We start from the raw sequence: 17,475 nt of genomic DNA, 5'->3' as shown, positions 1-17,475 counted from the left end.
AGATACAGACAAGTTCAGGCAAAAGGCTCATACACATAAAATAAAACTAAATAAAAATTTCAAAAATGAATCAAGATATTTCGATATGTTCCATGGTATAGCCCATGATGACAAAGTAGAATATTTTCCTAAGTGTAAAATATTGTAATCACTGAGGGAAGCATCGTTTCAGTGTGTGTGTGGTACATGTGTCAATAGGGCATCTCTGGGGACCAGAGGGCAACGACTGAGTCAGGCCCCTCCTTCCTTCTTTACAAATTCATGTCATCAGAACACCACCGTCAGGCAGCCAGTGCCTTTACTTCGGAGCCATCTTGCCAAACCTCACAATCATTTTTAATCGGCAGACCCACTGGCTGTGTGTCACTTAGGTTAGCTCAGCACAGTGTCTCCATGAACATTCTTAAGCTGTTCACTGTACGCATTTCATGCTGCCCAATGGGGCTTCAGTCTTCCCTACCTGAGAGAGCATCCTTGAAAGAACAGGATAGCAATTACATCACCAGGATATTTTGACTAAACCTCCTATGTGCTTGCTTTTAAAGAAGATGGCTTTAACTCTTCGTCATGAATTGCAACATACCTCATGTGCCCCACTACTGAGCTCAGGGTAACACAGGGTTTTCTCCTGGCCTCCTGACCCCAGACCATGTCCCTGCCAGCTTTTCTCTGATGGTCAAAATCAACTCCAGGTTGGACTTGATTTTGAAGGAAATCAGTAACGTATTATGTCTGATGTTCCAGGCCTCCTGTCTTGACAAATTGCCTTTGTAAAATATGGACACCTCTCCATAGCCACTGGCAGGCTCGGAAATCTGAAACAGTCTCCCACAGTAATAGAATTCCTAATAAAGTATGAATAATTCAATATCTGAATCTTTAAAAAATCATGATGACAAAATTGAATGACACCTATATCATAGTAAATAAATAAAACTTTATTAACTTTTTTATTTAAAATAAATTAATCTAACATAAAGTGAAGTTAGACAAAATTATTTTGAAAAATTCTTTTTAAAATACTAACTGGCTACAAAACTAAAAGCTTTAGATCATTCGACAATGAATGCACTCATTGGTGAGAGCACCGAGGATACACAGGAGTGGGAGAAAAGGGAAAGAAAGGAAAGAAAGGGGAGGGGGAAGAGGAGGGAAATACAGGAAGGGAGGGGGAAAGGCAAAGAGAAAGATAAAGGCAAAGAGGAGGGAAAGAAAATGAGGAAATTATAAACACAGGGACGTTTTGGAGTCTAAACACAATTTCTTTTTAACAAAAAGATGTTTAGAATTAATAAATTAATTCTCCAGTTACTTATAATTCCTTGGATATAGTGCATTAAAAGCAAACAGATGACTTAGACAGATTTATCAGAACTTGCTTCTTGGATTCCTGACACAACTTTAGAAATCTATCCTATGTCTCAAAATCTTCACCATCCAGGGAATACAAAGTTTGTTGTAATGGTTTCTTCAATAACGTCCTCACTATGCCCCTGTGATTCAGAACACGGGCAGGGTTTCTAGTCACATCCAGGGATGTCAAGGGAACCTAAAGGATGGATGAAATTGTAGATAGAAGAGGAAAACAGTAACTAAGACAGAACAGCCTTGCTTCTCCAGGGAACCAGCCAAGCCAGGTGCTGTGTAGGACAATGTGGTAGCGATGGTCGCTTTCTGTGGGCTGGACTGTGATGGGCAATGCCTGTGTCCTGCCTGTGGTGTGGTGACTTGAGTAAACTTGAGATTATTAGTTCAAAGCCCTCCATCTTGGCAGAAGGACTTGAGCATTCCTGCCCAGGGACTGCTGCCATCTAACCCCAGCAGGGGTCACAGGGCTTGACCTGCCCCTTAAGAGGTCATGTCGCCTCACTGAGATGGTACCCGGACGAGCAGAGGACTCCAGTCACAATATCATGTGATATTGTGATGCTGATAATAGGTTGAATCTAGGAGTCTGTGAAGGGTTCTCCATTGGTGGACAGCCGTCAAGCTCCCCAAAGAGAAGCTGCACCTTAGCCGTCTTCCCTACCTGGCATCATGGTGCCAAGGAACTTCTAGGTGAGCTGCTCCTCTCCACGTCTGGAACTGAAGACTTATCATGTAGCACCCAGAGCTTCCAGACCTTTCCTCCTCACCAGAGCCTGTCCATCATCCCCAGAGGCTGGACAAACTCAAGAATAATTTTGGCAGATTTTGCTCAGTGGCAGCCTCCACAGTAGAGGTGCACAAAAGTGCGAACAGAAGGCAGTAAAGGACAGAATGAAGAACACCTCCAGGCCCACTGGGGAGCAGTCCATGGGGCGGCACCCAGGTTCTTGACCACAGCTAACTACCAGTCACTCTCTCGGTCCTCCCTTAGGAACGGAGGTCATCGTTCATTGAAGTCCCTAATCCCATCTTCTCACCGGTTTTCAGGTATCAGCATTGGCCGCTTGCCCAGGGCCAGCTTTTCTCCTTGGACCAAACATCAAAGATCAGTCAGTTTGGTTAGCATTTCTTTCTGGAAGTGCTGTATAAGATGGATAGGGACCACATGCTGGGGGCATGGCCACACTCCTTCAAAGAGGAGATGACACAGACTAGGAAATCCCAGCCCAGAGACCGTTCTCGGAGTTTGATGGATGCTTCCCTTCCTCACGTCTATGTTCAGCCATACCTCTTTCCAGGTGTTTCTTTCGTAAACAGAATAGAATTTCTCGTAAAGGCTAGCTCTTTACCACGGGTCACAACTATGGCTGTGCTGTGTTAGTCCTGTTTCCTGGGATATCCCCAGGCCAGGTGGCAACACACTGCTGAGTTGCGGTGTCTGTCCTCCAGAATGCTCGGCTGCATACTGTGGCCTTTATTAATCCCCATAGCCACACTACAGCCACTCCTACAATGTGTATAATGCTTGTGAAAAGTTATTTTTAAAAACCAAATAGTATTTATGAAGTCTTTATCCCACGTGTTCATTGGACCTACTTCAATGAATCCACTGACACTTCTCTTTCCAAATGTCAAAACACCCTTCTAGGACAATGTCTTTCAGCCCATTTATGTGGGTCATTACTGCGCTGGCTAGTTTTATGTCAACTTGACACAAGCTAGAGTCATCAGAGAGGAAAGAGACTCAATTTAAAAAAAAAAAAAACGTTCCTCTAAGGTTGAGCTGCAGACAAACCTGTAGGGCATTTTACTAATTAGTGATTATTATGGGTGGGCCTATCTACCACCCCTGGGCTGGTGGTCCTGGGTTCTCTACAAATGCAGTCTGAGCAAGCCATGGGAAGTAAGCCAGTACACAGCACTCTTCCATGGCCTCTGCGTCTGATCCTGCCTCCAGGTTCCTGCCCTGTTTGAGTTTTTGTCCTGACTTCCTTTGATCATGAACTGTGATGTGGAAGCCTAAGCCAAATAAACCCTTTTCTCCCCAAGTTGCTTTGCTAGTGGTGTTCTATTACAGCAATGGAAACCCTGACTAAGACAATTGCATTTATTATCACTTGCATTGTTGAACCAACCCTGCATCTCTGGAAAAAAGCCAACTCAGTCGCAGCAGGTAGTCTTTTTGATGTATGCCTGTGCTAGGATTGCAAGTATTTTACTGAGTATGTTTTGATCCATGTTCACAAGGGCTATTTTGGCCTCTTCTCTTTCCTTCTACCTCGCCTGATTATTTGCTAGCTTTCTTGCTTCCCTGCATCCTTTCTTTGGTTGCCATGTCTTTATCTGGTTAGGGATGAGCATGAAGCTGGCTGTCTAGGAAGAGTTTGAGAGTGCTCCTCCTGTTTGTGTATTTTGTGTTTGTTTCTTGATTTCTTTTTGACCCATTCATCATGCAGTAATGTTTAATCTCTGGTTCCAGTGAACTCGATGCCCACTTCTGTCTTCTGAGGGTACTGGGCACACATTGAGGTCCCCAGATGTGTATTCACGGAAAACACCAACCCCATGAAAAAGAAAATAAATAAAGGAGCAAACCACTATACCTGAAAAACAAAAACAACAACAGCAAAGAAATCTCAGAGGCCTTCCTTCTACCCAGACAATAAAAATACAGGGAGGCAGAAGACAGCTGAGCTTGCAGTTCGTTGGTGGCTGGGCATCTTCTGTCTCTTAAAAGGATGAAGAAAGGAAAGTGAAGGAAGACAATGAGATGGGAGGGGTGGAAAGAAATCAAGAAGATCATTCTTAAATGAACACATCATGAGGCCCAAACAGACAGTCTATCAACTGTGTTAAAAATACAACCGCTAGGTACTGTGTTAAAAATACAGCCACTAGTACTATAGAGATGCTGTTTGTTACTATCCTCATGCTGTACTTAATTTAACTGATACCTGACTTTAAAGGATTAGGGAAGAAACTACATGTTGACACAAGATTCATTAGGGTTTCACGCTCGCACGCCAGGCAGCTGCGGCAAACGCCCCTAGTAAACTCTTCAGAGCACTTTGAACATTCAGGGTTGCCAGTCTTCACTGGCAATGCTAACATCTCTTGACTGCTAACATGTGTTCTTTCAAATGAAGAGGTTAGCTATTGTATTTTTTATAAACTTATTTTAGGAACTAAATTGCCCTAAAATTACTATAAACTTATTAAATACTACTAAGAAATTATTTACTTGGACATCATTTGTGTAATAAAAAATAAAGGTCATTTGTTGTTATAGCTCAGATGTTTCTCAACTAAATTTAAAAATGCATCAAAAAATGGCGTTTGTGATTCTCACAGATGATAGGAAAGTCTGTCCAAAAGTCATCCAACAGAGGGTCTGTGACAGCATTAGATCCCTCGGTTCTTGGCTCACAGTCATTGCACCTGCACAACCTCAGCAATAGTATTCTGGTCTATAATGGTCACACTTAGAGTTCAGCTGAGAGTCCGCACTTGCCCGAGAGCACAGCAGCAACTTCTCTGTGTCATCTCTGTGCCTCCGTGTCCACAGCTCTCCTATACTTTGTGACCTGGGCGACAGAGTCTCAAACTGGATATATGTCTCTTTCGCCAAATCATCTTCCCAGAAAGGGTCTGATGTACATTGTAGTTTACACACTTTATATAATAAAAAACAAATTAGGGGCACGACTATAACACAGGCAGTGCTGGTCACCACGATGAGGAATGACCACTGGGAGTCACGTTCTTCCACTCCGTTGGTAGAAAACACGATACACTGGTCCTTCCGAGGAGCCACTCCTTTGGGACAGACACATGCCACATACTGACTGCCGGGTTCTAGGCCATCTATGGTTGCCTGGTTCTCGCCATAGTCTGCATCCGCTAGCAGCAGGTCCTTCTCTCCGTACTTAGAATACAGCACAGTCACATCAGCCCCCCGTGTGGTGACGTTCCACGTCAAAGTCGCGCTCACTCCAGTCTCGCTGGCCACCCTGAGGTCGGCTATAGAGACATTTGTTTCCGTGGGCATCGCCTGATCCAACAGTGCCAACTCCTCTTTCTTACTCGCGCTGACTGGCGGAAACTTACTTCCGTTCTTTTCTAGCTTTGCATAGCTTTTCCCGCCGGGGTGGAGCGGGAGTGGCTGGTGGCTAGTCCTGACGGTGCTTTCAGAGCTGCTGGTTTTTACACTCGTGGGTGCAGAAGCAACAGAGAAGACAGGAGGCAAAGAGAAGGAAGAAGGAGGTGGTGGAGACGTAGACAGAGCAGTTGAGGGAGTGGAATAGGAAGAAGTGGAAGAGAGGCCGGGTGGCAACCGCGACTTAAGTAGAGGTGGCACGCTTCCTTCTCCCTGCTGAGGATCCTCATCAGGGCGCTCTCCGGGGTTTCTTTCTGAAGTGTCTGGTAATAGGGTGGTAGTAACGGTGCCAACAATGGTCACAGACACCACAGCTTCCGACGTCCCAGCTAGGTTCTTGGCTTTACATCTGTAATCCCCAGCATCCCTGTAGGAGATGCCCGTCAGGCTCATGATGGACCATCTGGCTCCTTCTCCTGGAGACTCCTGGATTACTAGGAGAGAACACACGAGAGCTCTGTGACAGGTAGGAGCACTCATACCAACTAGGATTGACAGAGATTCTGTGTGCGTCCCTCTCACACAGCCGGGGGAAAAGGCACTTTGTACGGCGGGTGAGGATGAGGAAAATGGTTCACATGAAGTCTGGGACCTGCCCAGAGCTGCCGGGTCTGTCTGTTTGAGAAATGACCCCCTAAAAGTGTTTAGGGATGGAAATCAGAAGATCCAGGTCTCCCCAGCAGCACACAGTTGTATGCAAGGAAACTGATATGTACAGACTCAAGTCTCTGTGTTTGGGGAAAAATTCGGATTAGAAAAACTAATCTCAAAATCTCCTTCCAATTCTGATTGTGAATCTATAAAATGTTTATCATAAGACTTAGGGTTACGCAGGAAGACAACAACAAAAAGGCTTTACTTAACGGTTTCTCAAGATTTTTTTCTCATTGTAATTTAATGCATCTATGCAAATACCCAGTAGGCACCAAAGGTCATGTTTTGGCATAAGGGAGCTGTGACTTTTATTCTAAACTATCTGTCCCCTTTTTTGTTTGTTTGTTTGTTTGTTTGTTTGCTTGCTTGCTTGAGACAGGGTTTCTCCAGGCTGTCCTGGAACTCATTCTGTAGACCAGGCTGGCCTCACACTCTGAGATCTGCCTGCCCTTGCCTGCTGAGGGCTGGGATTAAAGGCGTGGGCCACCACTGCCCGGATGTCATCCACTCCATAATAAACTCAGATAAACTAGAGAATTATAAGCTCACTTGTTTGCAGAGTAATATATAGAAATATACAGAAAATTGCAATATTTTTTAGCTAAACACTAGAATGTTATCTGAAATGAAGACAGAAGCTTCCTGGAGGACAATATTACATAAAGCAGGGTACCAATAGCCCAGATGTGAACTCAGTAGCCATGTGTCAGCAGTCTACAGGACTATGGACCTTCACTTTTTATTCCATCAAGCTTTATGTTTTTCAATCTTAATTGTCATTTTATTTTGAAGAGTCCCAAGACTAATCTTATCTTTGCTTAAGTGAGTAGAACTTAATCACCACAGGGTTTAAAAAGCCTATATAATTAATATTTCCAAAAATTATATTTCTGCCCCATAGTAAGCACTCTGTGTAATTGAGTGTTTAAATAGAGTTGTTCAAAATTTGTATAAAAGTCTTTTTAAAAATGTTTCCAAGGTTTTTCACTTTAAAGTGAGTGTATCCAAGGTAACTGAACAGGACAAAAGCCTTGGTGGCCTTCGTTTATTTACCTGGACATGCAAAAAGAGCTCTATGGTCTAATTCTTTTCTAAGTAGTTATATAAAGTGAGAAAATATTGATCAATAAAATGTACTCTTGAAATCCCCTGTGTCCAGGGAGCTAGGACTATAGCACAGAAAGCCCTAGGTTTGATTCCAAGTACCAAAACAAAATTTCATTTGAATTTGTAGGCTAAAGGTATAACTTGCTGGTAGAGCACCTGTCTGGCCCTGGAGTCGGTTTCCATCACTGGAAACAAAACCAGCACTACCAATCTTGGTGTTATAAGAATTAACCAGCCATTTAAAGTTTGTACAAAAGAACCGGATGTGGAGGTGTGGGCCTTTAATCCCAGCATTCCAAGGTAGAGGCAAGCAGATCTCTGAGTTTGAGGCCAGCCTGATCTAAAGGACTAGTAGCCAGAGTCACATGAAGAAGAAACCCTGTCTTAAAAACAAACAAACAAACAAACAAACAGAGATGGCTCAGCAGTAAAGCGCACTGACTGCTTTTCCAGAGGATCTGGGTTCAATTCCAGGCACCCACATGGCAGCTTACAACTGTCTGTAACTCCAAGTTATGACACCTTCACATAGACATATATGCAGGCAAAACACTAATTCAAATAAAATAAATAATTTTTAAAAAAGATGTAAAAAAGAAAAATAATAATAAAATAAAATTTTCACACAAAAAAAACCCCATGAAATGAAATCTACATTTTTGTAAACTTGTTCACGCTGGAATACTAATCGTACCTGTATAATTAACTGGTGAGCCGTTGGATCTGGTCCACGTCAGCTGTGGGGTGGGGTAGCCAGTGGCATCACACCTCAGCAGGACATTACTACCCACAGCTGATGTGATCTTGGTAGCTGAGGTCATCACTGACGGCTTCAGACACTGTTCCAGCTCCGCCCTCTGAAACAAGATTCCTTCGAGGCGCTCGGGTTCACTACAGACCATCAGAGGGTCAAGAAGCACAACGGTGTGGTCAGCAACTTTTGACAACTCAATCACTTTGGAAATGTGACAGTCGCAGAACCAAGGGTTGTCCTGTAAACCTAAAACACAAACACAGAGTGGAAAGGAACAGTAAAGGTCGCCCTGATGAATTAAATTGGCAGTGCACCTTGTCTTGTGGCAGAAGGTTGGCACGCTATCTCCCTAACAGATGAAGCTTTGGGAAGGACAAAGTACATTCACCTGTAGGTCAGCTGAGGTTACTGGCTTCTAGTCCCTCTGTGCCCCAGCTTCTTAACCTCTAAAATGAAAATAATAATAGCAATAATAATCATAATAACAATACCAACTTCCTCATAGGATCATTGGAATTAAATGAGAGGGTAAAGGTTAGTATTTGGAGTAAATGTTGGGAAATAGTAGCTACGAGTATTAACAACTTCGAGTGTTCTGTTCTCTACTTAAGGGAATGCCCAGGAAGAATACTGAAGCTGTTGTTGTGGGAACAGAGGAGCTTCTTGTTAGTAAAGGTGGTCACAGCCGAAGAACCATTCAGTATAAAAGACCCAAAGTCATGGGCCCATTCTCAGCCTTTCCAAAATTACCAAAAACAAAAAAGGCTTTCAGAACAACCTGCAATGAGACTTGGAAAGTTTCTCGGAGAGACCGAGAATAGAACATGTCTCTAAAGATGCTTCCCTGCAAGCGGTGGCCTTATCACAAACTTGAGAAGAAGGTTGGTTTTAGGGACCTGTAGTTACAGCTTTTGCGATAACATGGGACCCGAGCTGAGAAGGGAACAGAGAACTGTGATTTCAGGAGGCCTAGCAGTGCTGGACACTGAATTGACTGCTTGCAGGGCGATGTTTCCACTGTGACTTATGGGTCCTGTAACAGCAGGCCATGAGGGCTCATTCTTCTGCCAGGACTGGTTACTTTTTAATCTCCTACTGGAGGAGTTTGTTTTTCTCCTGTGGGTGCATAACCTTGAGTTCTTCCCTCTTACATTAAATCCTGTGACTCTGTGACTGGTCTGATAATTAATGCCAATTTGCACTCTTTTCTTTTAATACTTTAATTTTAATATTTTAATTTTCTTTTAATATTTTAGTACTGAAGGACCACCCAGTTGTGTTGTAAGCAGACTTCTTGGTTTCTTTCTTATATTAATAACTGAGTATGTCTAGGAAACCTAGGCTGAAATCCTAATTCTAGAAAGCTCCACAACATTATGCAATGTGCGATAATCTCTCCCAGAATGTATATATAATGTAGCTCTTCAGCTGCAGATTTACTTAGGAAAAAGTACACTTAATTAGAAGAAAGGAGATGTCAGAAAAATGAAATATTACAATCTGGTAAACCAGAAAGCCTCTAAAATGATCTTTCTGAATCAGCCTGAACAACAACAAAAAAAAAAAAACATTCCAAAAGAGACCAAAAACCTTTAATATAAGACCTTAAACTAAGAAGCTACCAGAGGAAACATGTCAAGATATAAGCATAAAAAATAAATTTCTAAATAAGACTTCAATACCTTAAGAAGTAATAGCAAGAACCAACAGATGACATTGTATCAAACAAAAAGGTTCTGCACAGCACAGGAAGCAATTAGCAGCAAAGAGACAACCAACTGACAGAATGGGAGAAAATTCTATCCAGCCACTCATCCAGCATGGGAGCCATTACCAGGATTCATGCAGAACTCAAAGAATTAAATAGGAGGAAAGATTTTTCAATCCATCAAAAACATGAAGCCTGTTCATTCCAGTTTTGAAACATCTAAGGTCAAAGTACAGTTTTTAAGATGTGAATAGAAACAGTTTTACAAGGACTGACCACGGTCACACATCCACCTTGTGTTTTTTTCATGGGGACAAAGGTACAAAAAGTCCCAGGGTTAAACTATTACATTCTTTGAAGGAACTACACCAACCACAATCACAGCCTTTGCATTAATTAATTTATTTCATGACTATTCTTGGATGAGGCCACTTCATGCCTTCTGAAAGAGAAATTCAATGTGTTTCATGCATCAGAACAGCTGGGTTACATAGGCTCTTTGATTGTGTGTGTGTGCGTGTGTGTGTGTGTGTGTGCGTGTATGTGTGTGCATGTAGGTATGAGCATGCACACGTGAGGAAAGAAAACAGATTCTTGTACAAAGCTTATTCTGCAAGCCCTGCCCTTCATAGCCAAGCTGAGGCCTCGTTTAGCTTGTGGAGACTGCTGGGCAGCCATGCAATGGGAAAGGAGAGTCTTCAACAAATGATGGTGGTTAGGACAGCCCGACCTCTAGAAAATAACAAACCACTACTCCTGCTTTGCGCCATATACAGAGACTGTCTTGAGGTGTATCGTAGTCATAAGCGTATAAGATAACAGACATAATGTGAAAAATAAATTGCAAGATTCTGCCCTATAAAGAAAGCAGAGTCCCTCCGCGATCTTGAGGTGGGTGGACACCTACTTGGATTTGTCAAACAACACACACACAAACACACACACATACACACACACACACACATCCCTAAAACCATGCATATCAAGATATCTACACATAAGATGCCCAGAAGTTTGTGAGCTCACCAAGAATAATTCTTCTTGGTGGAAGATCCAGGCTTCTAGAAGGTGTCACAGCTAAATGAGACCAGCTCTCCAGGAAATCTGGTGGCAGTGTGGCTATTCTGTTGCTTGACAAATCCAAGTAGGTAAGGTTCTTCAGATATCTGACCACCTCATTTGGCACACGGGTTATTCTGTTATTGTGCAGGTCCAGTGTCCTCAGGTGGGGCATGTCCAGCAGAGACGCCCAAGGGAAAGCAGTCAGAGAATTGCCATCCAAACGCAGCTCATGCAGTTGCTTTAGGTTATAGAAGCTGCCAGGTTCTATGTTGGCCACTGAGTTGTAAGTAAGCCAGAGGTACTGTAGCTCCACCAGGTAGTAGAAGGCCTCTGTGGGGATCCTTTGGACCACAGTCTTCTCTATTCGAAGCTTCACGGTGTCCACAGGGAAGTTTGCAGGGACTTCATTCATGTCCAGGTCATTACACAACACTGACCTGGTGTCACAAGAGCAAGGTCAGAAGATCGACTCTCCAAGACTCATCTTAAAATAAAGCCCTATTTGAAACATGTATCTATTTTTAATTCCCTACTAGTGTTTTACAAAACATTTGGTTAGTCTGGAAAATCTATTTATTAATAATGCCACATTGTCATCATCATCATCTCCTTCCTCACCTTTATCATAATATGGCAACCATTAAATTGAACCATACAAAATGGCCATTCTCATAGTAAAGTTGATCAAATCTGAGCAATTTCATGGTGTTCAATGGGTATTTATGAAGGACTTTTCACGCTAGGACTCTGAAATACAGATTATACCCGTCTCTTTATTAATCATCCTGCCTGTCCAAAGAGGCAGATACTGGATGACATGCCAGGCAAGAGCTGAACCATTGAGCTGTACCTCAGCTCTAATCATTATTCAATTAAAGTTGTGATTTTCTTCTGTTAAAATTTGTTTCAAGAACTCGTTGTTTACTTTAATTGTCAAAGTCCCAAGAATTCATTTATTTTTTAGCAAATATTCTAAAATAAAAAAAAAACACCCAGAGTCTACTGTGCCTGACTAACAAGAGTCCATTTTGTATTTGCCTGTACGTTAAGGGATTCTTGTGCATCCTAAAGGAATTATAATTCTTACTAGGTTAAAGCAATGTAGAGGCTTAATAACTTCTCTGAGGGCCTATAAAGTCTGAACAGGTGCTATTTTCTAAACATAATTTACTTTTGTAAATTCTGTTAAAAAAAACTAATTATTAACCTCACTGACTTCACTCTTGGTCTTCCTACTACCAAGGTATTAGTGAACAATGTCTCCAGATGAAATGGGAAACTCTGAAAGCAGATTACATGGATAAGCTTGCAGCTCCGACCCAGCCTCACTCTCTTGTTCTTTCTGTAACAATCCTGCTCCCTCCCACCCCATACTGAACGTTGATCTCCAGAGAGGAGCGTATTGTGCATGTGAGTGTAATAAATTTTTGCAAGACAGAAAGTTCTTTTGGAATTTCAGAGAATCTTTTGAGGCATCTGAGAGGTGAACTGTTGCTCACAATAAAAATTATAGGACAGTGGGCCACCAGCTAAGAAAAACTGAACCAAGACTCATGGAATTTAAACTTCCCCTGATTTTTAATAAACAATTTGCTTTCATAAAGTCAGGATGATTTGCTTGTGTCCTCTTCACCAGGACAGTCAGGATACTTAGCAGCAAAGAGAGGGCCATACCTTGATCCCGAGCCGTCGTTCCTGCCGTGATGATCACAGGTGCACTGCGCTGGACAGGTGCAGCTCACGCCTCCCAGAAAACACAGCACAAGGCACAGACAGGCAAGGAGCCACATAGCTCCAAAGTGGCCCTCAGAACAGAAGGTGAGAGGCGAGTCAAGAGCATGTGGAAGCTGGTGTGCCGGGATGCCAGCCGACATTTAGCATCAGCAGCTTAGCCAGATTAGCAGAGATCTGCAGCTATTTAACCTTCAAGTGTCTTGCAGGGGATCAATCCACCCAGCCTTTGAATATGGGCTCGACCAGGTAACACGCTTGCCACAGCAGTGAAGATCTCACTCATCAGGAAAATTTCAATAGCTGCCCATGTCTAGATTTGCAAGGAACCCTTATTGGGCCCCTTTCCTGTAGAGGGAACTGTCACCATAGCTTAAGAGCATATCCAGTGTTAAATAGAGTTCAGTGTCGGGCTAGAGAGATGGCTCAGTGGTTAAGAAAACTGACTGCTCTTCCAGAGGTCCTGAGTTCAATTCCCAGCAACCACATGGTAGCTCACAGCCATCTATAATGAGACCTGGTGCCCCCTTCTGGCATGCGGGCACACATGGAAAGAATGCTGTACACATAATAAATAAATAAATAGTTATCTAGATAGATAGATAGGTAAATAAATAAATATAAAAAACAAGAGCTCAGTGTCTTGGCCTAAGCTACAATTTCCGGTAGTTTATTTGTACATCCTCACCTGCAAGTGTGACTTTACTTCACATAGAGTTACCAGCATTGCCCCGCGCTGCTCATCTCCCAAATCCAAGTAAGCTCGACCCATGTCATTGCCATTGTGTGAAGACTCTTGAATCCTCTCCTGATGTGTCAGTGACAGTATGTCCTGAGTCTCCCCAAGGTCATCTCCGTATCCACATGATTTCCCCAAGCATGTTCATTTCTAGTGAAGGTACTTATTTCTATTCAAAACCATATTTCACTCCATGTTTGGAGCACCAAAATCCTAGAGATGAGCTGAGGGCAGAGGATTCAGCTCAGTTGGAAGAGTGTTTTCCTGGTATGAACAAACCACTGGGTCCAGTCTCCAGCACCACATAAAACTGGGTATGGAGGTATGTACATAGTCTCAGCAGTTGGGAGGTGAAGGCAGGACAACCAGATATTCAAAGTAGTCCTCAGTACATAACAAACTGAATGCCAGTCTCATAATGGACACCCCCTAAAGAAGAGTCTCAGAAGGTCAGTTGGCATGTCTTTAACAATGTTTAGCAACAAAATCATCTTTGAGATATTGTCTCACTATGTAGACCAGGCTGGCTTTGAACTCATAGAGCTCTATCTGCCTCTGCTGGGATTAAAAGTCTGCACTACCTCACCCAGCTACAGGGAATAAACTTTTAATCTAACTTAAAATCTACCTCCACTCACAAAATAAGTGAAATTCATGATGATAATAAAAATATTTCATCTTCATAGTATGTGACTCTATCATGTTTAGACATGAGAAGAATGAGTTCTATAAAAATAAGAATATTACGTGATGTTATCAAGCACTCATAGAATTCGTATATAGACAATACAGTCTGGAAAACATTGCTCCTTCTAAAAAATAATCACATTGCAGCTGTTCAGAGACTACACAATTCACTTGGTCAGCAAATATTATTAATGAGTGCTTGCCAACCTCCGAACCAAGTTCTAAAGGAACAAAGATAAGCAACACCTGGTCCCTAAGCAATACCTAAGGAAGCCAAATGATGGAGACACAGGCCAACGAGGAGGAGAAGGAACATCGTGTTCAGACTGTGTAATCAGGCCAAGCTTTCCTGTTGGGTGGCCCCTGAGCTCCCAAGCAAGTAGAGAGAAGCGGGAAAAGGTGTGCTCTGTTTGTCTGTCTGTGTGTGTTTGTGTATGTGTGTGTGAAACTTCAAGAGAACCTCAGGGAAGCACAAGCATTTTCTGTTGCTCAGAGCTAAGCATCTGAGGCTGAGGGTGCAGAGGAAAGGCCTTAGATACCCAGTTAAAGAGCCACACTCAGCCTCCAGACAACAAAAACATAAAGTTTAAGCTGTGAGTGGCTCATCAGGTCAACAGATGACATGAATTTCCTGGTGGCTGTGTGGAAAGGTATAGAGCAGTGATTCTCAGTCTTCCTAATGCTGCGATCCTTTAACACAGCTCCTAATGTTGTGGTGACCCCGAACATAGAGTTATTTTTGCTACTTCCTGTCATTTTGCTACTGTTATGAATTATAATGTAAACATATTGTATGTAGGATATCTGATATGGGAAAGGGTTGTTGGACACCCCCACCACCAAGGGGTCACAGTTCACAGGTTGAGGAGCCCCTGGTTTAGAACAGGTAGGAGGGAAGCTGGAGGCTTTTAAGTAGGCACCACTAGCTATGGTCCAAGTGAACAGCCGTGAGTCACAACCTCCCTGTTCTGGTAAAAAGTGTGGAGAATATGGTTTTGAGAAATAGAGGCGGAAGAATCACTTGATTGGGTGTGGGGATGAAGAAGACTGGATTTAAAAACGATCCCAAGGTTTCCCAGTGCTCGGGACACAGTGATGGGTGGTAACTCTGAGTTAGTGAGCACAAGAGGAAGAAAATAAGCTGGTGGCAGAACTCTGCTCACTAAGTGACCAAAATGGTCTTTATATTATCAGGTTTATGGAGGTTTTGACCTAGAGAAGCAGGACGTGGCCAACTAAGTATAGAAAAGCTGTTTAGTGACAAAGTATCAAGCTAGTTAGCCCAACGGCTACAGGGAACCAGATTCAATGATTATAGTCAGTCTCATTGTATAAATTAGTTGATTGATACAGTGTTAAAATATTAGTGCACCGCTTACATTCATTATATTAAAGTGAAGTTATCCTTTGTTGGTAGACATGAACTCAAAGCTCTGCAAACTAGAACTCACAGTCAGTTCTCTAGATAATGTGTCCAATACTGCTGGCCATCCAACCGCTCTGTGACTATTGTCTCTCCCATCTAACTGCTCTCATGACCCTTGCTGTCATTTTGTCTCTGTAAGCAGCTTAACTGCAGGGGCTGAACAAGCCAGCAGCTCCTGGCACAAAGCTCTCAGGAGTACAACACATTTTAATGTTGTCACAGGAGAATTACAAAAAGATGAGACGTCTCTCTGGGGCCAGGCTGAGGAAGGAAGTCTCTCTGAGGACATGTTCAGGAGAACTTCGACCTTTCAGCTAAGGGATCCTGATGTGAGATTCCCCTCTATGCTATGAATACGTTTTATTACCATTGATTAATAAAGAAGGTGCTTTGGCATATGACAGGGCAGAATAGAGCTAGGTGGGAAAACTAAACTGACTGCAAGGAGAAGGTGGAGCCAGGCAGATGCCATGTAGCTGCCAAAGGAGAAAGATGCCGGAACCTTACCTGTAGTCCATAGCATCATTGTAATACACAGATTAATAGAAATGGGCTAATTTAAGTTGTAAAAGCTAGCTAGGAATATGCCTAAGCTATTGGCCAAACAGTGTTGTAATTAACATAGTTTCTATGTGATTATTCAGGTCAGGCAGCAGGTAAATGAAAAAGCAGTCTCTGTTTACAAATGGTACCCACCATCTGGGGCATAGATCCACATAAGATCTAAAAAAGCTTAAGAAAAAAATAGAGGGCTTCTAGACCAACAAAAACAGAAGCCAAGCATAGCTTCTTGGTAGCCTCATTTGGTTTTTTCAGATAGGCTCTCTTTGTTGGCTGGCCACAAGCAGAGGCACGGCTCCTTTAAGAAATGGCTTCCTGGTCCCTGCTGGATCTTTCAGAGAGGTCCTGCTACCAAGCACTTAGGGTTTGTGAGCAGAGTGCTACAAGTTGTTTGATGGTGACACAGACCCACTGCATCCCTAGAGCTAGGGATGTTAGCATGGTTCAAAGACGCAGTGAACATACCTCTGCCATGTTGGATGGGGCAGACCCAACAGGCAGAATTGGTCCTAGCCACACTACTATAACAGATATAACAACAGGTGTTACACTACTGTAACAGATATAACAACAGGTGTTACACTACTGTAACAGATATAACGACAGATGTTACACTACCATAACAGATATAAAGACAGATGTTACACTACTATAACAGATATAAAGACAGGTGTTACACTACTATAACAGATATAAAGACAGGTGTTACACTACTATAACAGATATAAAGACAGGTGTTACACTACTATAACAGATATAAAGACAGGTGTTACACTACTATAACAGATATAAAGACAGGTGTTACACTACTATAACAGATATAAAGACAGGTGTTACACTACTATAACAGATATAAAGACAGGTGTTACACTACTATAACAGATATAACAACAGGTGTTATACTACTATAACAGATATAACAACAGGTGTTATACTACTATAACAGATATAACAACAGGTGTTATACTACTATAACAGATATAACGACAGATGTTACACTACTATAACAGATATAACGACAGATGTTACACTACTATAACAGATATAAAGACAGATGTTACACTACTATAACAGATATAAAGACAGATGTTACACTACTATAACAGATATAAAGACAGATGTTACACTACTATAACAGATATAACAACAGGTGTTATACTACTATAACAGATATAACAACAGATGTTACACTACTATAACAGATATAAAGACAGATGTTACACTACTATAACAGATATAACAACAGGTGTTACACTACCATAACAGATATAACAACAGGTGTTACACTACTGTAACAGATATAACAACAGGTGTTATACTACTATAACAGATATAACAACAGGTGTTATACTACTATAACAGATATAACAACAGATGTTACACTACTATAACAGATATAAAGACAGATGTTACACTACTATAACAGATATAACAACAGGTGTTACACTACCATAACAGATATAACAACAGGTGTTACACTACTGTAACAGATATAACAACAGGTGTTATACTACTATAACAG

At 42.1% G+C, this 17,475-nt stretch overlaps 1 protein-coding gene across 1 annotated transcript; it reads right to left on the bottom strand.

Moving 5' to 3' along the window:
• Positions 1-928: 928 nt before the first annotated feature.
• On the bottom strand, positions 929-16,433 carry Lrit3 (leucine rich repeat, Ig-like and transmembrane domains 3). Its single transcript, XM_075981352.1, has 5 exons — positions 13,229-16,433; positions 12,484-12,614; positions 10,774-11,246; positions 7,980-8,285; positions 929-5,958 (listed from the first exon to the last, which is right to left on the bottom strand). Exons 1-5 carry the CDS (start codon positions 13,310-13,312, stop codon positions 4,817-4,819), a joined length of 2,136 nt encoding a protein of 711 aa, XP_075837467.1. The 5' UTR covers positions 13,313-16,433; the 3' UTR covers positions 929-4,816.
• Positions 16,434-17,475: the final 1,042 nt, after the last annotated feature.

The sequence above is a fragment of the Microtus pennsylvanicus genome, chromosome 7 (assembly GCF_037038515.1).
Source record: "Microtus pennsylvanicus isolate mMicPen1 chromosome 7, mMicPen1.hap1, whole genome shotgun sequence".
In the NCBI taxonomy this organism is placed as follows: domain Eukaryota; kingdom Metazoa; phylum Chordata; class Mammalia; order Rodentia; family Cricetidae; genus Microtus; species Microtus pennsylvanicus.
The sequence above is the reverse complement of the archived record's forward strand: the minus strand, read 5'-3'. Positions and strand labels throughout refer to the sequence as shown.

Coding starts and splice junctions, on each gene's coding strand:
- Lrit3 (XM_075981352.1), bottom strand. CDS start 13,312: ATGGGTCGAGCTTACTTGGATTTGGGAGATGAGCAGCGCGGGGCAATG. Junction 12,615..13,228: donor AAGTAAAGTCACACTTGCAG/GTGAGGATGTAC, acceptor TTCTGTTCTGAG/GGCCACTTTGGAGCTATGTG. Junction 8,286..10,773: donor ACCAAGAAGAATTATTCTTG/GTGAGCTCACAA, acceptor TTTGTGTTTTAG/GTTTACAGGACAACCCTTGG.